Below are 21,617 nucleotides of genomic sequence, written 5' to 3' on the forward strand. Positions count from 1 at the left end.
GGCTGCATGGACAGAGAGCGGCTGAGAGAGCTCCCAGCACAGGAGCACTAGCAAAAAGGACTTCTGCAGGCTGCGCATAGGGCCCTCTGCAGAAGGTGGGCATACAAGCCCCCAAAACACCCAATGGGCCATTTTCCCCCTGCTAAATATCTACTTGCTCAGCTGGGAAATATTTGTAATCTCAAACACACCACACTTTCTTCTGTGTTAAGTGCCTTGGCAGGAGCCAGCAGTTCTCACACGCGGTCCCATCTCTGGAAGGACCGTGTTTCCCAGAACACCCCCTTCAAAAGTCTCCCTTTATTAAGAAGAGCCAGACTGCCTGTCGCTGCCTCACAGGCTGCTCCCACGCCTCTCGCCACTTCCCCAGGGCACCAACAGGCTCCACTGCCATGGGCTGCAAGGCACTAAGCTCCCAGAGGCACCAGCATTCAAAGAAAAGACACTAAAGGTAAGAGAGACAAAGGCAGGAAAGCTTTTCTCGCTGGGACCCAGCTGTCTGACTCAGAGCAAGGCAAGAAAGTAGGATCTGCTCTGCATTCCCAGGGCACAGCCAGAATAGCAGGAGAAGGGTAAATTCCACCGTGTAAAGTCTGAGCCCTGTGAACACCAGGTCCTCGCTTCTTCCCTTTTGCTTCTTCCCTCCTTCCCTCTCCCCTCTTACAAGTAAGGCCTTGGGGATACACCAAACACACTGCTCCAGTGCAGGGACATCTAGCTAACAGCCTACTAGCTAAGCGCAGCAGCACCTTCCAGGCACGGCCATGACCAGGCTCTTTCTTCTCACATCTGCTTACCGTACCCAGTATTTGCATCCTCAGTATGGTTCCCATAAAACAAAACATCAACAACTGATCACAGACAAATAAAACAGTAATACAGTCCTGGATGTTAGGAAGCCTTACCCACTCCCTGCACACCAGCCCAGGCAGCTGGAGATCAAAGTTTTATTTGCATACATTTCTTGAAACAATTTGCAGCTAAAGTCAGTCTACTGAGGGGATGCTGACACAGTCCAGGGCTTCTCCCATAGAAACAGGAACCAAGAAACCAGATCTGTGCATTGCTGCCTCCATCTCCAGGTGGCTGAGCGAATGGAGGCTTTAGCATCTCCAAAATGAGGGATGTTCCCTTCCTTCCCCTTCCTCAGCCTCCCGCACAGGGAAAGCCTTCTTGCAGATGGTAAGGGAAGGGCTAGGCGCGCACACAGATGGCTTCAGCAGAGCTCTGCACAGGCAAAGCAGGGATGCAGGCACATTTAAACCCAGAGATCAGATATTCCCCATGGGGACCGAGCGGTCTCGGTGGGCACTGAGGGTCTAAGAGGATTGTTTTTAGTCCGTGGTACCCCTGGGCAGGAGAAGCGGAAGACGCCTTTAAACGGCCCCGTGTAAAGCCATCCCAATCCAGACAGAAACCAGTTGCAGGACTGGAAGCACTGACACCGGGCTTAGGTGACTCCAGCAGCAGCGGCTCCCTCGCCTGCGGATGCAAAAGCCCGGCGGCCAGGCAGAATATCAGCCCCGGGGAGCAACGCATGGCCCCGGGGACCTCCACAGCCTGCTCTGCGGGGGGGACCCGGTTGCACGGAGGCCAGGGGCCGGGGCCAGGCAGGCGCGGGAGGGGGGTCCCGCCCGGCCCGCCCCGCTCCGCCCCGCCGCCGGGGGCGGCGGGGCGGAGCGGGGCGGGCCGGGCGGGACCCCCCTCCCGCGATGCCGCCGGGCCGTGTCCCCCCGGCCCGTACAGCCGCGGCTCGGGGAGAACAAAAGGCAGCAGCGGGAGGAGGCGCGGGGAGGAGGGCGGGCGGCCACGGGGGGGGATAAAAGGCCCAGGGGGGCCCCCCCCTCCCCGCCCCATGTCCGATCCCGCTCCGCCGCCCGGCATGGCCCGTCCGCCGCTGCCCGCCGCCGCCGCCTTGCTGGCCGCCGCCTTGCTGCACTGCGCGCCCGCCGCGCCCGCCCGCCGACCTAAGCCGGTGAGTCGGGACCACCCGGTGCCCCCCCCCCAAAGTCCCAGCCGCCCCTTGTCCCGCGGCTCTCTGGTGCAGCCCCGAGGGGAGCGTCTCCCCGGCAGACCCTCCGCTGAGCGGGATGAGCCGCCCGCCCTCCATCCCCGCAAGCCGCCCTCGGGATTCCGGCCGGCACGGGCAGCGAGCGATGCGCTGCCGGGAGTCACCGGCCAGGGGACGGCTGCTCCTGCCCCGGCGGTGCCCCCCGCCCGGGCACACCCGCTCCGCCGGTTCCTCTTGGGATGTGCGGGGAGTTCTCCCAGGCGTGCTCCCCTCCGCGGAGCAAGGGAGAAGCAGGGACCGGGACAAGGAGGGTTTACGAGAGGACACGGGATCCCCCCTTCCTTTGAAGGCAGCAGAGCACTCGCTGCCTGCTAATAACATCCCCCGCACGCTGTACTGGCAACTCTGAGAAGCGTAACGGGGAGACGAGACTAAAGGGATGAATCAAACGCGCAGGCAGGAGGGGAGCAGCAGGGCTCGCTCTTCCTGCACATGCCTGCCAGATCCCGGCACCTGGAATGGAGCTGCGAGCCGCAGGGTCTGCCGCTGCTAGGGGAGAGCAGCGGCGTGCGAGGGATTCGGGGGACGGGAGAAGACAGAGAGCTCCTTGTGCTGGGAATGTGTGCGTGCGGAATTGGGTTATTATATACATGTGCTTCGCCAGTGTGCCATAAAATAATGACAGAGCAAATGCCCAGTAGCAGCCCAAGGGGATTAGTTCAGGTTCTGTCGATGGTTTTATTATCAGCTCTGTCATCTAAGTACTTTCAAACTTGGCTGCTAAATATGCTGTGGGCTGGGACTTGGCACAGAGCAGCCTTGGCCCCCAAAGTGCTTGTATTATTCCAAACAAAATGTCACTGCACTTGGCTCCGCTCCGCCTCTGAGGAAGGTGAGGCCAAGCACTCGGGCGGTGGCACTCTCCACCCCAGTTATGACACCGCTCTGCAGATTTCATCCCCATCTGAATGCAGCAGCAAATGGTGGGCCAGGAGGGACCTGTGTAAAGCTGGGAGACTGCTGGTTCCCGCAGGGATGTTGGCTGGGCTGGCGGGTGTCTCGCACACCGCCATGTGCCTCATGCTCTGCTGTGTGCAAGCTGAGAAGCTGACGCTCCTGGAAGGACCTGCACAGCCTCTGGTCCTGGTCTTGCTGCCAGCAAGGATCTGTGCGGGATCCTCGGGGAAGGGAGAGCCAGCCTGGGTTTCACACCATCTGAACTTGGGTCCAGTTCAGCTGCGATGTGCACTGTTCATCTCCTTCTGCCAGTGCTCACAGCGGCTGACTGACTGCAGAGGTTGCTGGGGCTCATCTGCCTTGGCCAGTACCCTTGAACGGGGGGAATATACCAAACTGCTGGATGAACACAGAGCTAATGCAGGGGTTCAGGTCTGTGCAGGCTCCTGGTCCATCTAATCCACCACCACACTCCTGAAGAAGATCCCCTCAGTTGGCAGTCTGCTGCCCAGTTTCTTCCTCATCCCAGGCTAATGCTCTGCATCGTGAGTGCTAATACTTTCCTCTTGGCAGGAGTAACTCCAGGTGATGCTCCTACAGGCATGTTTTGTTCAGGAACATCTTGTGCTTGTGTATTTGACCAGCCATGTGGAGCTCGGGGTTTCAAATCCATGTATCTCACTCGGTCTTTGCAGAGATGGTGGCTGCATTGGTTTGGGTTTGGAAATGGACAGATTATTTCCCATCCTTTCAAATAGCAGTTCTCTCATCCCAAATAGCTGCCCTTTTGGGTTCCTTATCTGGTGTCAAGGCTTCTAAAAGTCATTCTGGTGCTTCTGAGGTAAAGCCAGCATCACAGTGGCTGCTCTCACATACGATGTAAGTAGGTTGACAGCAGTGCACCCCATTCCTCCCCCAGCTGGGATATGCATGTCAGCACAGATTGGCTGAAGTGGGATTGCTGGGCTGACAGTGGCCCATGCATGCATTTCTGGCCTCAGCTCTGCTCTACCCTCTCTTACTAGAGAGCTCTGCCATGCCGTCACATGTTCACTTCTCTGGCTGCTTTGAGTCTCTCCACACAAAGAAATGTTTCCCTAACAGCAGCTAATTTCCTGTCTGGGCACCTTTTGCTGTTGGGTGATGAATGAGGAAGGAGCCAAGGGGCTGAGCTGGGAAAAGAGACTCACATTCCTACAAGACACACGATGGCGACTTCCTCAAGCTGGGCCAGTAGATGGGGTGGGCAAGGACTGCGCTAGGCGCCATAGGGTGCTGCACCGTGGCTATTTGGTGCTCCAGTAACAAGTCACAACAGCAGCAACTGAGGGGGGAGGGAATCAAGGGCTCAGATTCATTTTAAAGCCAGGCTACACAGGGCAAGTTGCACAAGGAGCTGTGTTCTTCATAGCAAACCTTATAGATCTCCTTCACTTTTATATTAGCACCTAAAGAAAGAAAGAGAAAACTGAGAGCAGAATACAGGCTGTGTCTGGTGTCCACTGTAAAACTTGAGAACAAAAGATCTGCAGTCCTCGGGGCAGTGCACACGCAGACACTGAATTCCTGCACTGCTTTCGCCTCCCCTGGGAAATCAAAGTCAGTCCATTTGCTGGGAAACGATCTGTGCGGGAAACTATCTGTGCGTGGAGGAGTGGTGGGCACCCTCCCAGCTGCCAGCATAATCCCTTGGGAGCTGTATCCTGCAGGTCTTGCCCTGAACCCAGCAGGTTCCCCCCTGGAAGCACGGTGCTGCCTTCCCGGCAGCCCAGGAGTCAGGGAGGCCGCCTACCTCGCTCAGGGCTCAGGCAGCTCCTGCAGGAAGGGTTTGATTTGCACTGTTTGGTTTGGCTATTTAAATGCTGCAGTGAGTGTTGGGGTAATTTTAGGTATGTTTATCCTCTGCTCTGGGAGAGACTCAAGACACATGTAAGCAGTTACTCTACAGTGGGTTTGTTGTGTTTGTGCTTTCACATGCAACACACACACCCCCTGCAGTGTGGCAAGACCTGGGGTGTGCAGATGGCAAAGCAGACTGGGGAGGGAGAAGAGAGCAGAGACGAGAGAAGCACTTTGGGGAGGATCCCCCACTCCAGCTCACGCTGCACTTCACTTGCTTCCCCCATGCATATCCTGCCCTGGCACCATAACCTGGGGGGCTCAGCAGAGGAAGGGTGCACTGTGTAGGTCTTGTTTAAAAAAGGATCTTCTGTGGAAAAATTGTCCTGCAGAGACTTTTCACACCAGAGACACTGTCAGCTCTTTCCTACTAATCCCAAATACGCAGACAGGTAAATGAAAGGTTCCTGGATATTCCTATACTGGGGATGGCTCAGCCTGTAACGTGAATGGAAGCACTGCTGAGTCTGCGCATAGCTGTCCAGCAAAATGAACAGCAGAGCACTTCAGGGGTTCACTGAGGGCCACAGACATGTTTTTAGAGGTTCACTGAGATCCTGGTGCAGATGAGACCCACAAGGACAGACAAGTGACCAGACCTCCTCCTCTTAGTGGGATTTGGGCAGGAGAGAGACATCATCATTTCACAAAAGTGGCTCTGTGAAAATTAGCAGAGGGGGAAAAACCCCCAGACACTTCCAGGAGATTGGGCAGGGGGACAGTGCTTGTCTTGTGGGTTTGGAGATCCCAGCCTGCACATCTGAGCAGCATACACTCCCTGAGGATAGAACATCCCCCCCATAGCTCTGGAGAGGGCTGCACTGTGCCAGGTGGCCGTACCTAGTGGGAGATGTCCTGGCTGTTGTCCTTGGGCTGAGCACTGATAGCTCATTGCTCACCTTAGCTTGGATGTAATTGCACAATGGACAAAACATCTCAACACCCTTCCTCCTCTGCCTGGCGTGTGCTGCATCCTAGAGCAGTTTCTTGGTTTCAAGGGGATTTCTAGGTCATCAGATTAAGGGCTTTTGAAACCTTTTGCTATTGCAGCGTCCTGGGGCTTGTTTGCTTTGTGAGTACTCCTGTTTCTGGCAAACTGTTGCTTGGGTGACACCAGCAGCTTGTGGTGTTGTTGATGGACTAGACTCACAAACTGTCACGTAATTAAAGTGTCTGATAATAAAAATAGTCCTGCAGTGTTTATTCATTTTCTTTCTCTTGTTACATCAGAGCCTGGGTCTTCTCATTCTGTCTGTGGGCATAAACATTTGCAGTCCATAATGTTTCATGTTCCATGTTGCTTAGGAAAAATAAACATTTTCCTTTTTTCATTGCCAACAACAACTACCACCAAATAGTCCGGAAACAAACTGTCAGGCCCCAGGAGGTAGTGCTTGATGGTGCCATGGAGTATGGGAAGTGAGCGGAGAGGAACCTCCAACTGTGTATGCACGGCCAGGCACTGTGGCACCTCCTGTTTGGCCTCATTTGGCCAAAGTTTGGCCTCGGCCTTTGCGTTCCCTCTGGCTCTGTTTGCAGTGGGACCAGGCTGCAGCCCAGCATGAAAGAGCCATTCCTGTAGCAGAAGTATTTTGTGTAAGCAAAGAATTCATAGTTAGAGGGGTTGGGAGACTCTGCCTTGCACTGGGGGAGGTAGGATCAATAAATCTGGTGGCTTTGTCTAGGCATTGTTTCCACTGAGTTTCCATTGTTTCCACTAAGAGTGCCTCGACCAGGAGCATGCTTAGCTCAGGGTCTGACCAGACCACAAACATAATCTGTTTCTGCCATGAAATTTTGGCTGCAGCATTAGCACCTTCTGAGGTCAGTCAGCTTCTGGGACACAACCTGACCAGAGTGGAGCTGGCTTTTAGTTTTACCACTAACCATCAGCTGTAGCTGCACTTTCAAATCCAACCCCTGCAAATCCATGCTGGGCTGAGAGGCAGGCTGGCCAAAAAGCCGGCAATGGTACTCTGTGCATCAGGACAAGAGCGCTGAGCTCAGGCAGGAACATTGCTGAAGCCTGTTAAGGGGGTGCAGAGCCCCTGGGGGCACAGAAATGGGGTGAGAGAACTGTCTTACATGAGAACTGCAGGAGAAAGCATCTCTGCTCTCCTTCCCCACACATTCAACTAAGGGCAGGAGTGCTCTGAGGTGCAGGCTCATAGGTGGGAGGAGGATAATGCTACTAGCCAAAGAGGCAGCAAACACCAGGGCCTCGCCACTCTGAGTAACAGAAGGCAAAAGCAGGGACAAATGGAAAAGCAGCAGCAGAAGGGACAGGAAGGTGGGGAGAAAACCCATGAGCTTATCCCCTAGCAGAAGAGGAAACAGCCCCCAATGACAGGGGAAGTATCCAAGACTGATGGGATTCGCGTTGTAACTTGTCCAGTCACTCTTGTCTGGTGGGGGGCGGGGGGGGGGTGTCTCTTTTCATGTCTGTGCTGCAGGAGCAGACAGGAGCCCAGGTAATTAGGTACATGACAGAGGAGACAAGTTTAAGTTCAGGGCAGGCAGCAGAGGATGGACCCAGGAAGAGGAGAACAGTGGGTTTTTCAGTACCAGGCACTGGCCTCACTCCTGAGGTTTTTTTATATACAGCGTTGCTCATACTCCACTGTAGCTGTGCTGCTCCGGCTGCTTCTCCTCCTGGGAGAATCTGGAGGGCAAGTGCTGCCCAACACAATGAGGTTAAAGATGCTCCCAGCTCCTCGGGATGGCTGGGACACTTCCTGGGAAGCTTGGCTGCTGTTCATCCAGCCCCAGCAGACCCAGAAGTGATGGCTGTTGTATCGCAGCACTTGAGGGCTGATAAAGCTGCGAGGAACCAAGTGGGTAGTCTGTACCTCCGCTGTGGTTTCTGCTCTCCCATGGGATCTGTCCTTTCCTTCCGGTTCACTCTCAGCCTTTCAGTCACGAGGCTGCTAGGAAGAGGCACTTTTTTTGCAAGGAGCTGTGGCCAGTCTGCAGCACAGCCTTCTTTGTGTATAGCCTTGCTCCTCTGCTGTCCTCACTGCCCTCGGCCCTTGGTTTCAGGCCTGGCAGCCTCTCTGTGCTCGTATTGTGCAGACATTTTGCTGCTCAGTCTTTATTGCAAAGCCCTGGCCTCTTCCCGTGGCTAAAAGCTGCCTGTTTCCATGCATGGCGGTCACCCCAACTGGGGGTTATACTGGGAAGGGCAGCGCAAGTGGCTGCACACAGCCTTAGCCAGAGGCTCAGATCTGGCTCTGCACTCGGCTGGTCTGAACGCCTGCCCTGGGTTGCAGGGACTTTGCTTTTGGTCTTTGGTAATCCTTTCCCCTCCGGTGGTGGCATGGGAGGAGTGGGGATGCCTTGATAGTTACCCAGCAGCCGGTGCCCTCCTCATCCTCTCTTCACAGGTTTGTACTAGCTTCAGCAGCAGCGCAGCCCTAAGGAAACCCCTAAGCTTACACTTGGGGCATTATACCACAGCTCGGGAGAACAAAGCAGGATCTCCCCAAGAGAGCGTGGCTTCAGCGCTGGGTGAGAAGGATGCAACCTTAAGCGAGAGGATATGTTATCTAAGCCTTGAGAAGTGCCTGCAGCGAGGTGCGTCCAGCCAAGGAGACCGAAATCTCCAGCCTGACGTGTCTCCTGAGCATTGTTTGGCAAGTAGTTTCTAACCGTCACATTTCCCCTTGCTGGCTGCGCCTGCAGTGGCATTTTCCAGCCCTTTCCTGCCATGGTGCTAATGTCGGTGCAGTGACGACAGGGAGAGACTCACTGTTTGTCTAGGGGCACGGCGAGCACACGGGGCAGCAGGGCAGGTCTCGCCTCCTGCCTCCACCCAGAGGTGTTCGCAGGGCCATGCTGTGTCCCCTCCCAGGGCCACGCTGTGTCCCTTCCCAGGGCCTGGTCTCTGCAGAGGGCGGGCAGGCAGGCAGGCAGGAGCCTAAGGCAAGGTGGGGTTTGGATGGCTGGAAGCTGGGATTCATGCCAGTGGCCTTGAGTTAACCAAAGGGGAGAGAGGAAACCTACCTCTGGTCTGCCCCTGAACATGGGATCCCTCAGGGCTCCTCTGCCCCTGCTTGGAGGAGAGTGACAATCTCCAGTTTATGCCACTGCTCCCAGCCAGGAAGGCCACAACTGGCCTTCCTGGGAGACCAGGGGGATGGGCTTAGCATAGCCAAGACAAAAAAACAGGAGTAAGCCCATCTGGGTTAGCCTCAGCCCGCTCACCTTCCTGGGCAACTCCTGAGGGTTTCCCAGTGCTCCCAGTTCCACAGCGAGGGCTCTCCCCAGGGTCCATCTCCACACCTCCCCATGTGCCTCGATGCGGCTGTCCTGCACCTCCAGGTCCTGGGAAACGAGACACATTAATCACCCCATGTCCTCGGGCAGCAGGACCTGCCTCCAGTGGCAGTGGGGGCTCTTGAGCGCACTCAGGAGCAAGGAGCCAAGCGGCCCTCCAGGATGGGCTTTGGTGACACAGCTGCCATTATGTGCTTGGCAGAGGGTCTCATCGGGGCTGGGCGCAAGATGTTGGCCAGGACATGAACCTTACCAGCTCCTCCTGCCAGCTGTCCTTCGCAGGTGATAGCTGCCAGCCCAGGCAGGGTGCCAGGCAGCTCTTAGAGAGCTCCTCTTAGAGAGACAGGTACCTCTGACCTGGCAGGGCTCCATCATTCAGCAGGAGCAGCCCAGTGCAGACTTCCCTGGGACAGGCCAGCCCGTGCACCCTCCTCCCACCAAGGCGCTGGATGGATTCTCAGTGCCATGGCTGGTGCCTTGGGTAGGCTTTGCTGTTCAGGATGTAAAATGGCTTTCTCTCTTTGCACATGTTGATGTTGCGGTTCCCGTGGTGTGTGAAAGTGCACTGGGACACCAGGAGTGGGTCAATGGTTTCTATGGCAAAGGCTGGCAGATGTCAAGTCACCAAGAGTGTCTGTCTGTCTGAGGAGGACAAGCCAGCAGGCTGGAGTGGTGACAGACACGCGAAGAGCCGAACACCTAAACCGCACCTTGTGTGACCTCCCAGGCTCCTGTGTCCATCCGTGCATTGCTCAGAGGCACGGGGCCGTTACAGAGTCGGGAGCTTGATAGCAGAATTAATGCCAAGTACTTCACACTTCATTCCCGCCCGCATGAATGGGCTCATTGTAGGGAACAGAGCGGCGGCAGCACACGGATTACATGGCATCATGGCAGCCCTGGCACCATGCCCGCCTGACCTTCGTGTCCCTGGCAGGGCAGCCAGGAGAGCTGGCCTGGAGAAAGGCAGCTCTTTGCAGGGGAAAGAAGGACACCTCTAAACCCCAGGTCTTCACTCTGGAGCCCTGCCTGTCTGCGTAGAGGTTCGTCACTGCTGCATCTCAGCTCCTCCTGCTGCTCAAACACCTTTAAATTTGCCTGCACAGAATCAGGCAAAAAATTCTGCGTTTGGACCTCTGGCTTGTGCAGCATGGTGAGGCAGGGACAAAGCGCCTCTCACCCCACATGCCTCACAGCAGGCTAGGGATTACACTTGGGTCATGTTTCACGGTGGCCCCATAGTCCTGCTGTCAGGTGGGAAACCAATGGAAGTTAGCTAATTAGCACTAATTAATGTTACCAAGATGAACTGCGCTTTTCCAACTAAGTGTGGGAGGACCCAGGTGATCTTATTGCCAAGAAGAGTCACAGGAGCAGTGAGGCAAAGGGGTATGGTCCTGTCCATCCCTTTGCAGAATTGGTGACATCAGGCAGTGATAGGGGCTTCAGGGACGGTCACTGCTGCTCTCTGCCCCGTGGGCTGGACTCTTAAGTCACCCCCCAGATCCATGTGTCCTGCTCTCCAGCTTGCACTATCCCCCAGCCATGCTGAGAGCCTGCTCATCGCACCAGGACAGCAAGGGGACACCATGGGAGTGACAACAGGGAGCAAAACTGTACTGGAGACTAAAGGCTTCCTCCCATTAATATCACCTCTACCCAGGGCCAGGAGGGAATAAAGGATGTGGGGCAAAGGGGGATAATTTACTCCCTAGTGATTTGCTTCATTCTTGAAGGGTCTGGTTCTCATCCACAGTTTGCAAAAGCATTTCCTGCCGGCCAGTTGCCAAGTAAAAATGGACCAAAAATAGCCCAGTGCTTAGGAGGTGCCATGGCATGACACAGTGCGTCCCAGGTGTGACCCAGCCTGGCAGCAGCAGAGCCCAGGGAACGGAGGATGTTTGTGGGGAGCAGTTTGTGCCCTAACAGTGGGGGAACAGCCCCAGGCAGAGGTGGAACTCACTGCTGCAGGGCTGCTATGAGGAGTCATCCACCACTCTGCATCAGGACCTCTCTTCCCAGACACTGAAGTCATGGCTTTGCTTTTCCCTTTTAGGACATCTCTCGAAAGCATCACACCTGGAAAGAGCGGAGTCCTTGGCTGTCTTCCTTGGTGAACGCTGTGGGGACCGGCATGCCCGCCAAGGGCTTCCCCATGGGTGTGGATGAGCAGGCGGCACGCTGGAACCCGCTCCGGTGCGGCGTGCCGGACCTCCCGGCATTGCTGGATGGCCAGAACGGGCGGAACCGGCAGAAGCGGTTCGTCCTTTCTGGCGGACGCTGGGACAAGACTGATCTCACCTACAAGTAAGAGAGGCCTGGAACGGGAGTCAGGCTGGTTTGCTTCTCCCTCCCCAAACCTCTCAGTCCGATGTTCCCTGGAGCATGGCATGCTGTGACATGATCATAAAAGCTGAAGGGCAGCCCTAAAACTGGGTACGGCTAGCTGGGGGGCAGGGGAGCCACATGCTGAAGGAGGTGCAGGGTCATGCCCAGCACCTCCACATCCCCTCATGCACACGCTGCCATAAACACAGCTGCCCACCCACCCCTGCCCAAACACATTCTGCACAGCTGATGCATCACCACTCGGTCAGTCCCGCATCAACACTCCCATGTGCATACATTCATTTCCCTACATCAAACCCCTGACACATGCTGAGCCGAGCCTCTACCACCGGCCCTCTCCTGCTGTGCCTTTGCTCCCCCCAGCCATGCCGCTGTGGGCTCACTTCACAGTTTATTTTAAAAAGACCTTTTTATGCAGCTGTTATTGATGTTCCCATAAACATGACTTCAGTGTAAAGTTTTGCCCAAGTCACCCCACATGTTCTCAATTGTAAATCTGATCAACAGGCTTGAGGGAGGGTTGTGCTGCCTCCCCAGTTGCCCACAGGGGCATGAGTGGAGAGGTGAGCACACTCATATGGACTTTGACAGCACGTAAATAATCTTTTGTTTAATTAAGTGCAGGAGACAGTTCCTCATAGTGTTAGGAGGTGATAGATAACAGAAAGGCTTCTTCCTTTTTTTCTTTGGTCAACAGTGTTAAAGAAAGAAACACAGCACAGACGAACACACACCAACACTGTTAATGGAAGGGAATGAAAGCTCCCTCTGTGGCAGACCTTACAGTCTGGTTGTTATAGGAGGGCAGAAGAGGCAGCAGCTGCGCTGAGCGAGCCCAGGTTTCCAGGGGCAAAAAATACAGAGACTGAGGAGGAGAAATCACATCACACCACTCCCGGGCACCTCTGTGGGGCTGGACTCATGGGGGACAGACCTGGGAAATGCTGCATCACTTCACCCCAGAAAAACACAGATCTGCAAAGCTCTCCAGAGAGCTCACCTCTGGGCCCACCAGCCAGAGGGTTTCAACACTGATGGGATTTATCTGCTGCACATGTTGCTTGGAAGAGGGTGCCGGAGCAGTGCTTGTATGGACTGGAGATGTTCCGGTGCTGAGAGAGAGTGGCAGCCCTAGTAACATTGATCCTACAGCTAGTGTCTTCATGACAGCAGTGTCCATGGGACAGCAGCTGATGCTCTCCTCATCCGGTGTCTGTTGCTTTTCAGAATTATCAGGTTCCCATGGCAACTTGTAAAAGCTAAAGTGAGAAGGACCATTGAGGAAGCTTTGAAAGTCTGGAGTGACGTGACCCCACTGACCTTCACCGAGGTGCAGGAGGGCCGGGCTGACATCGTCATTGATTTCACAAGGTGAGCACAGTGGGAAGCAGCACCCTCCTCCCAGACAGAGCAGCAGCCTTGCAGGCAAGACCCCAAGCCTCTAACCAGAGCAGAGAGCTGCCAGCACACAACTTAGGCACTTCAGTGGGGGCTCACATTTCTGCTTTCAGACACTGGAATTTTTTTGTTTTGGGTTTTTTTTTTTGTCAGTTGTGGGCTGCTTGGTGTAAGTGCAGCTGTTCTGTGCTGGCTGTGCACAGTACCATTACTGATCATTCATTAATTTTCCTGGTACATTTACGTTTCTCTGCCCACAGGCTGTTTTCCTAAGCGTTTGTTTTGACTTTCCGTCTTTGGGTCCTCCATCCTGTCCCTTGACTGAACGACGTAACTGTCTACCCAAAGACAAATATAGTTTCTTGGTTAAATGAATCTTGGCTCCCGGCCTGAAATTCACTTTTGGCAAAATACGCACAGCAGCAAAGACTTCCCTCTGCTCTGTGTTTGCACAAAACTAATAAAGGCAGTGGAGACCGTCCAAGCAGTGATGCGATGTGCATGCTGTGTATTTGCCTGTGCCTCCCTCAGCTCTCTAAAGTGGCTACATCTCTCATGGGTTTCCTTCACTAGTCAACAGTGGGCTTGGCTTGAGTGAGGACCTGAGAGTTTGGCTGGGTTTGCTGCCAGCTGCCCCTCTGCATCCCCCCCGCCGCTCAGCTATGTCAACGTAATCTTGGCTCAAGAGGTCACCTCCGTAATTCTTTAGGCTCCATGGTCAGCTCTGGGCTGGAAGCTGAACAGGGGGAGGAGAGAAACATCCCTGAGAAAACATATGAACTCCCCAGGGCTTGGTGTGACCAAGCTCTGCTTCCTCAGTGCCTCAATGCAGAACGGAGTTTGTGGCAATCCGAAGGGCTCAAAACAGTCAATCTGGACTGGTGGGATGAACTTGGGATGGGAGTGAGAGCTGCTGTCCCCTTGCAGTGGCTCCCCACCTTTGGCCATATGATGCTGTTCACTGGAGGTACATGGCCGTTTGTCTGAGGTGCAATGTGTCTTCCCTCCAGGTACTGGCATGGAGATAACTTGCCTTTTGATGGGCCTGGAGGGATCCTGGCACACGCGTTCTTCCCCAAGACACACCGGGAGGGAGACGTCCATTTTGACTATGACGAGACCTGGACGATTGGGAACAACCTGGGTACAGTACCATTTCAGGGGGAGCTGTGGACGCTCCAGGATGCTTATCAGGGCACTTGGAAATGATTCAGTTGTGGTGTGAACAGGGACCCTGTAAAACTGAGAGGCAGCAATCATTTTTGTGGTGTGCATTGTTGCCTCCTACCACTTACAACCCTACTGGTAGTATTCAGGTCTTTTCTTGTCACCCTTCAGCCACAGCAAAGCCTGTGTCCAGCACCAGGACCCTGGTTTCCCAGTGGGCTCCCCCTGTGCGGGGGGAGCAAGAGGGACACATCTGAGAGACAGCTCCTCTGCCCAGCCACGCGCCCTGCCACTTGGCAATTGCACTCAGCATTGGCAGGAGCCGTTAGAAATAAAGCAGGGAAGGGATGAAGGAAAACTGAGGCTCAAGCACTGGCTAACACAGTTGTCTTCCAAAGGACAGCCTCAGCCCCAGTCCTTGCATGCACTGTTCACCGCCTGCCCGCAAAGTATTTTCTCTTTGAACAAGTCCATAAAGGGAAACCACCCATGCTCCAGCTCTGCCCCTGTGGCCTGGGAATGCTCTGAGCATAAACAACACCACATCGAGTGAAGACTCTTTTTTTCTTTTCTTTTTTTTTTTTTTTGCTAATAATAGATCCAAGCTGGTAGCTCTCTGCTTGGGCACTCAGGGTCTGGTGTCACAGTATCTCATGAGATACTGCAGTACTGCCTGGGACCATCTGAATCCGTGCCCAAAGCATCAGTTTCTGCAAGACCCACCAAAATTAACCCAGGCCAGCCCCTCCTCCTCCTTCCCAGTTTATCTACAGGGAGAAAGACACAATCACAAAGCCCAAGTTAAACCCCTGCCTCTCTGGGGTTTCCCAAACATTTTGTCCACATCGATGTTCAGGGCTCAGATGGGCTCCCCCAAAGTCCACTTTATTGCCAGTTGTATGCCAACTTGAGCTTCTGTGTGTCCCCCAAACTCCACTTTATTGCCAGTTGTATGCCAACTTGAGTCTCTGCGTGGGGCACAGGACTGCTATGTCTCCGACCCTGTTCATGCTGACCCAAAACAAGAACCACAGAGCGCCAGATCTTTCTGCAGAAGCATTTCTGCTCCTTAGGGAAGGGTGATATCCGCTGTTTTTCACCCTCTGTTTGGGCTGCCCGTGTTGTTGAAGAATTTCCTACATTCTCCCACAAAGACAGTGTTGGACGCAAACCAGGAACTGAAAATGGATGCCAGTTCCCATCAGAATCCAGCCCTATTCCATGGCCCTTTTTTCCCCGCTATGCCTTCCATAAATAAATGTTGTAAAAGCTCTTTGCAGCTAATTGCCATTTAATATGCTGAAAAGAGCTTTACGATATAAACATGGATAAATCCTTATCTCAGCTCTCAGTGAGATGGGGAAATCCTTAGCCTCATTTTACAGATGGGAGAGCAGAAGTATGAGGAGCGCTAAGGTGTGCCCTGGGGTCAACCCAGAGCCATGCAGGAAGCAGGACTCCATGTGGAAGACTTTCTGCGAGGGACACAGCGATGCTCCCCAGCACAGCTCCTTCAGGTGTGCTGTTGATCACCTACCCCAGAGGATCTGACAATAGCACAGCCGATCTGCCAACACTGGAAAGCATCAAGTGAGGAGCCTGCCAAACTAAACAGAAGTGTCTGAAAGTGTGCAATAAATTACTGACATATAAATCCCACTTTCTCAGCTGACCTAGATGTGTCGATTTAATTGGGTCAGTGCTGTGCAAATTCATCGCTTCAACGTAAAGCTGACTAGTGGAGGAAGACAAGGGCTCGCCTTCCCCTCCACCCGTCCCAGGCGTTCCTCCCAGCTGCAGCCCCCTGTCCCTTCCCGTCCCGTCCCAGTGCTGAGAAGTGACCTGCTACCCTGGAGCCATCAGGGAAATCCTGCTTGGAGCAGCAAGGCTGGCTGACTCACATCCCTGCCTTTCTCATCACTTGGGCTGCAGCTTGGAGGATTTCTGGCTGAATGCAAGTGAATGAATATGCTGGGACTTGTCAACAAACAGTCCTGCTCACAAGCTTTGCAGCTTAATATGCCTCTCTTCCAGCTTTCCCTGAAATTTATCACCTTCAAAAAGGATCTATTGGAAGCTACATAACACCTGTCAAATGACACATTTTCGCATACTGAAATCCACTTTTCCCCCTCTCCTTTTCTAGACACTCCAAGGTCACGTATTCCTAAAACATGATCTCCCATAAATCTGCTTGAGTCTGGTAAAGAAGACCCAGGCCTTGACATTGGATATTTTTTTATGGATTTATTTCTAAATGTCACCTTCTTGCTACAGTCCACATGCAAGCAATAAATGAGCTCCCTCTGCTGTCTGTGTGACAACAGCCATTAGCAAGTTTTAATGCCAGAGCATTCCCTCGCTAATGCTGGTATATTTCACAGTGGACGTGATCTAAATGGGACCTGATATGCTACAGCTGTAGCCAACAAATGCTGCAAGGCTGGGTGGACATAAACCCAACCTTACCACCCTGCCACCTATGTCTATGGGCCAGACTTCCTTCTCCGTGCAAATTTCTCTTTTCCAAAAGCACGTGGAAAACCCTTTTCTTCCTGGTAGCCGATGAGGTGCAGGAGCCCCTGGCGACAGAATTACAAATTACCAACATGCCCAGGCTAATACCTGAGTGTATGAATTCACTCACAGTGCTCCTGAACCAGTGGATCCCTTAATTATGCCCTTTGACTCCTTAAAAAATGCACACGCAGCATAGAGCTACATGGGAAAAGTCTGGGAACAACAACCTGCAAGCACTGTAACAGAGGTGGATTTTTCTTGCCTTGCATTGGGCTCCTACAACGTACCTCAGTGTATTGCCAGTGGCTGATAATTGGTAGAAGTGAGCCTAGGAGGCAGGCATCCTCTCTGCAGGCATGGCTTGCCTGTCGCACACAAGCAGGCAAAAGCATCTCCCATCTCTTCCCTTTGCAGGGACTGACCTCCTCCAAGTGGCTGCTCATGAGTTTGGCCACGTCCTGGGCCTGCAGCACACAGCTATCTCCAAGTCACTGATGTCTCCTTTCTACATCTTCCGCTACCCTCTAAGCCTGAGTGAGGATGACAAGCAAGGTATCCAGTACCTCTACGGGAAACCCAAACTGGATCCCGACCCAACGCCAACTCAGCCAGCAGAACTGCCCCAGCCGGACCTTGAAACAAATGAGATCACCAACGTGGAGGTGAGTGAACAGCCTGTCCGTGTCCTCCTCTAACACCACAGCTTGTTCCCAGCTGCTGGGACTGTCCTCGCCGTGAGGCCATCAGCAGGCTTACAGGTGGTTTGGTGTCTGTGTCTTCCACCCATGCTGCTGAGCCCAGGTCCGGACCCCACGGCTGGCACTGCCAGCCTGGGATGTGCGGGGAGGGGATCTTTGGGCAGCATGTGCCCAACCAGAGCTGGCTGAAAGCAGGACAGTTGCCTGGACACAGGGACTTCCCATCCGCTGAACCCAGCCTGGGCGAGGGGGGCTCCCACAAGTCCAAGCACCTGACCAGCCATGCTTTGGCAGTCTGTGCAGCCTGACGCCTGCGACACAGATTTTGATGCTGCGTCCACCATTCGAGGGGAGCTGTTCTTCTTCAAGTCTTGCTATGTGTGGCGGCTTCGATCTGGAAAGCTGCAGGACGGCTACCCAGCTCTGGCCTCCCGCCACTGGCAGGGGATCCCCAGTTCTGTTGATGCCACCTTCGAGGACCCTCTGGGCAACATCTGGTTTTTCCAAGGTAAGAGCTGGACTGGGATCAGACGGCTCGGAAATGCATCTCCTTTACTGAGGGGTATTCAGGACCCAACAAGTTCCTGGGAGGATAAACTTTCTGGGTGTCCTCAGCAATCCAGTGATCCTTGTTATTTGTTTCCTCCTCTGTTTAGTTGAAACTTTTTAGCAGATATTGAGGGGAAAGAGAGAAGGAGGAGTCACTTTTACTTTAGACACAGCCAAGATATGCCATTCTCCTCCTCTGGAACACAAACGTTTGTTTTGAGCCTCTGCCCTGGCAATGCTGCTGGCAGAGGAGGAAGAAGGAAACACTTGCTCCATCCCCCAGCTTTCCTGGGAAGCACAGTGCCAGAAGAGAGCCCCAGACACTTTCACAGGTTGTGAAACTCCTGAGCCTGTGCCTCCGAGGTCCTGCTCAGGGGATGGACAGCATCTTCTCTGCTCCTCAGAGATCTGGATGCAGAGCTTCTGTAGTACCCCCAGACTGAATGAGCCTACAGGGAGCCTGTGTGCAGAGCCAGGCAACCTCCTGCCACCATGAGGATTAAAAACCAATCACCCACGGGGGGCCAAACCTCCTCCTGGCCATCTCTGGAGTTCAAGACCAGCAACAACCCCTGTTTCAGCTCCACTGTTTTCTTTAATGCTCTTTGCAAGTGTAAATTTAATAGTGGGAACGCAGAATGATGCAGGTACCCAGCTGCCCTGGGTGTGCACTCCCCGTCTGTGCACCGTGAGACCGAGTACCAGAAAGTACCCCACGCAGCCCTGCAGGCAGTGTTCCTGCATAAACAGATTACTTAGCACCTGACCTGCACACAAGGGCTTACAGTGCTAAAATTGGCAGGCTCCTACCATGAGTTAAAATGAGATAAGGGGAAAGTATTACATGCTGCAGGCTAATTACAGAGATTCCTATTTTAGTCTAATCTGGAAATATGCTTCCAGACTCTATTTCAGCTTGGCAACTTCTTCCTGGTTTCTGTAGCTTGCTCCTTTGCAGCCGGATGCCCCCTTTATGCCTATGCATGCCCACATATGTTCTTCTCCAAGAGGTGGGACTGCAGGGTAGAAGCTGGTCCCTCCAGCCCAAGTCTTTTAGTATAACTTCCACAAATAGAGAAAAGACAGCTGCTAAAACAGTCCTCATCCCACCACTGACACACTCTGGGTTGGACCGAGGTGGGAAGTCAACTCCTCACGCTGCCGGCACTTTGGGTGCCCATCAGTGACAGTGTCCATGACACTGGTGGGGTTTTTGCTCCTCAGACGCAGCTTTCCCTGGGAGCTCTGCCAAGGCACCAGCTCCAGTTGAGTGTTTCACCGCCGAGTTATCAGACACCAAAGAGCTTCTGAACCCTTGTCTCCCTTTTCTGTCTCCTCTCCAGATTCTCAGTACTGGATTTACGATGGTGAGAGACAGGTATCTGGTCCCACCCCGACTGTGGAGCTGGGCCTCCCTGCATCCCCTGTGCAGGCAGCTCTGGTGTGGGGGACTGATAAAAACAAGATCTACATCTTCAGTGGAGGCAACTACTGGCGCTTCAACCCTCACACCCGCCAGGTGGACATCATCTACCCCCGGACCATGGCCGACTGGCGTGGCATCCCACAGGAGATCGACGCGGCTTTTCAGGATGAGTTTGGTCAGTGCAGCAGGGACGTGGCCTTCTCTGGGGTGGGCACTCCGGCTGACACCATTGCCCTGCTGGAAGAACTGGGCAGATTTAGACATTTGGTAGCAGTGGATGCTTCCCAGCTATAGCACATGCCATATAGTGTATAAAGAGAGAGGCGGCTCCCTCCAGTGGGTAGGGAACTGAGACTTCTCCCATAAAAGTGAGAAGTTTTGTCGTTATTAATTGCAACAATCAGCAGTTAAGTGTTTGATAGCTAGAATTCAAACTTCGACCAAGAAATGGTCACAGAGTCCTATGCAGCTGTTACTGCTCATGACAAAAAAAGTGATGAGAAAACAGCAGAAACACTGCTCGCGCTTCAGCCTAGGTAGCTGTCCTGAATGAACGGGCTGCTTTCGGTATTGCCTAGTCCTCCCAGATGTGCCCCATGTTGAAGACAGTATGGCAGTGCCACAGAAACACTGAGGACAGCCAGGGTGCTTGGGATGACAGGAGTGGTGACTGCCTCTCTCCTCCCAAAGAATGGCTCCCCACTGCTTCCAGAGCCTAAATCCCAGAGCAGCTTCCCAGCTGTAACAGATGCTCTGCAGCAGGTCTTCACAAGCTCCCTCTCATAGGCCCTGTTCAGGTCCTAGACATCCTCTGCCCTCTCAGGGCTGGGCCACTACCTGGCTACAGCATATTTAAAACCACTAGGAATATAAAATAAAATCCTGATTACTCACCCATCAAAACTAAAACAGTGTAAGCTGCAAACCTGGGTTCAAGTGAAATGAATGTAGCAGCATCTCCTGCCTCTTCCAGGTTATCTTTTGGTACTGCACATGCTGCAGTGTGTTAGCTAGACAAAATGCTAGGAAAGAGCTGAGAGCTGCGCAAACCCTGTCTCTCCTAACCCTTCCTCTCTCACCTACAGGCTTTGCCTATTTCCTGAGAGGCCGAGATTACTGGAAGTTCGATCCAGTCCAGGTGAAAGCGCTGGAGGGCTACCCACGCCAGATCAGCCAGGACTTCTTCAGCTGTACACCTTCCTCCAACTCCTTCAGATGAGGGGGGTGCTCGTGTCCGCCACGTTCCTCTTTCATCACCCTTACCTCCAGCAGCCACACAGGGGGTTCCCCTCTGCCATTCCTGGCTTCCTACCAGGCTCAGCATCTGACACAACATGTGACAAAGTTTGCTCCTCTCAAGTTCCAGCAGCCCCAGCTTCAGTTGCTATCAATATAAAAGCATCTGCCATGTTCTTTGCAGGCAAGAGCAGCCACTAAACCCTTAACGTGGCCATGCTCTTCCAGCAATAGCATCCCAAAAGCCATCAAGCCAGCCTGGAATGGGATCATGCTCTCCTAATTAACCTGGACCCCATTATGCAGAACAGATCCGATGGCATTTCCTATGTTTACATAGCTCACAACAGCAGCCCTTTGCTGCTCCAGACATTGGCCTGGGAGGAGGAGGGCTTCCACTGCGACATCTCCCTCAGCCTTAGCCAGGGGCTTTGAAGGACACCAACTGCCTGCAGAGGAATGCAGACGAATGGCTGCTTGTGCCAGGGCCACTTCACCAGGGCTGCAGCGGTGACTGCCAGGACCCTGCCACAGCCCTACTCCCAGTTTTATGTTGTATCCATAGTATGCATTAGGATTTTATACTGATTTATGTATAGACAAGGGCCCCCTTCCTTCCATGGTGCTGGGTGCCAGTGCTGGACACTGCCCCGTTGCTCCCTGTGCTCGTACTGAGCGAGGTTCTCCATCCTGGGTTGCTCATGACTGCGCTGGTCGGTCTCGTACCACTGTTCCCAGCCCACCTGGACTCCAGGCTGGGGGCTGACACCGTACAGCCCCACTCCAGCGCTTTGCACACCCCTCACTGCAGCATAACCTCATGCCAAGAAAACCAAAGGGGCCGCGGTCGGTTTCTTCCCTTTTCACCCTTCAACCCACCCGTGCCCCTCACCCTTCCCCACCCCGGGTGACCGGCTGGAGACACCCCAGCGAGCGGACCGGGCTGCTGCCGGCCCGGAGGGTGACCGGTACCCCAGCCCCGGGGGTCTGGGCGCCGGCCCCGCCTCACGATCGCAGCTGCACGCACCCGAGGGGCGCGACAGCCCCCCCACACGCAGAGAGCCGGGCCCGAGCGCGGTCTGTATTTATGTACCCCCGCGCCAATAAACCGCCTCCCTTCCAAGCGCCGCCT

At 54.1% G+C, this 21,617-nt stretch overlaps 1 protein-coding gene across 2 annotated transcripts; it reads left to right on the forward strand.

The window, feature by feature from the left end:
* Positions 1-1,720: 1,720 nt before the first annotated feature.
* Positions 1,721-21,583, forward strand: MMP11 (matrix metallopeptidase 11). 2 transcript variants are annotated; one of them, XM_072880053.1, is made up of 8 exons: positions 1,721-1,975; positions 11,199-11,449; positions 12,719-12,862; positions 13,900-14,033; positions 16,991-17,238; positions 17,624-17,782; positions 19,167-19,424; positions 20,335-21,583. In XM_072880053.1, the coding sequence occupies exons 1-8, from the start codon at positions 1,856-1,858 to the stop codon at positions 20,350-20,352; spliced, it is 1,332 nt and encodes a 443-aa protein (XP_072736154.1). In that variant the 5' UTR covers positions 1,721-1,855; the 3' UTR covers positions 20,353-21,583. The 2 variants fall into 2 exon arrangements, with proteins under 2 accessions (XP_072736154.1, XP_072736153.1); XM_072880052.1 differs by having other exon boundaries at positions 1,802-1,975; positions 17,569-17,782.
* The last annotated feature ends 34 nt before the right edge of the window (positions 21,584-21,617 follow it).

Source organism: Ciconia boyciana, chromosome 15, assembly GCF_034638445.1.
Source record: "Ciconia boyciana chromosome 15, ASM3463844v1, whole genome shotgun sequence".
Taxonomy (NCBI): domain Eukaryota; kingdom Metazoa; phylum Chordata; class Aves; order Ciconiiformes; family Ciconiidae; genus Ciconia; species Ciconia boyciana.

Excerpts from the sequence above, each read along its gene's own strand:
- MMP11 (XM_072880052.1), top strand. The coding sequence starts at position 1,856 with ATGTCCGATCCCGCTCCGCCGCCCGGCATGGCCCGTCCGCCGCTGCCC. Across the intron at positions 1,976-11,198 it reads CCGCCCGCCGACCTAAGCCG|GACATCTCTCGAAAGCATCA; the intron begins GTGAGTCGGGAC and ends TTTCCCTTTTAG. Across the intron at positions 17,783-19,166 it reads CAACATCTGGTTTTTCCAAG|ATTCTCAGTACTGGATTTAC; the intron begins GTAAGAGCTGGA and ends TCTCCTCTCCAG.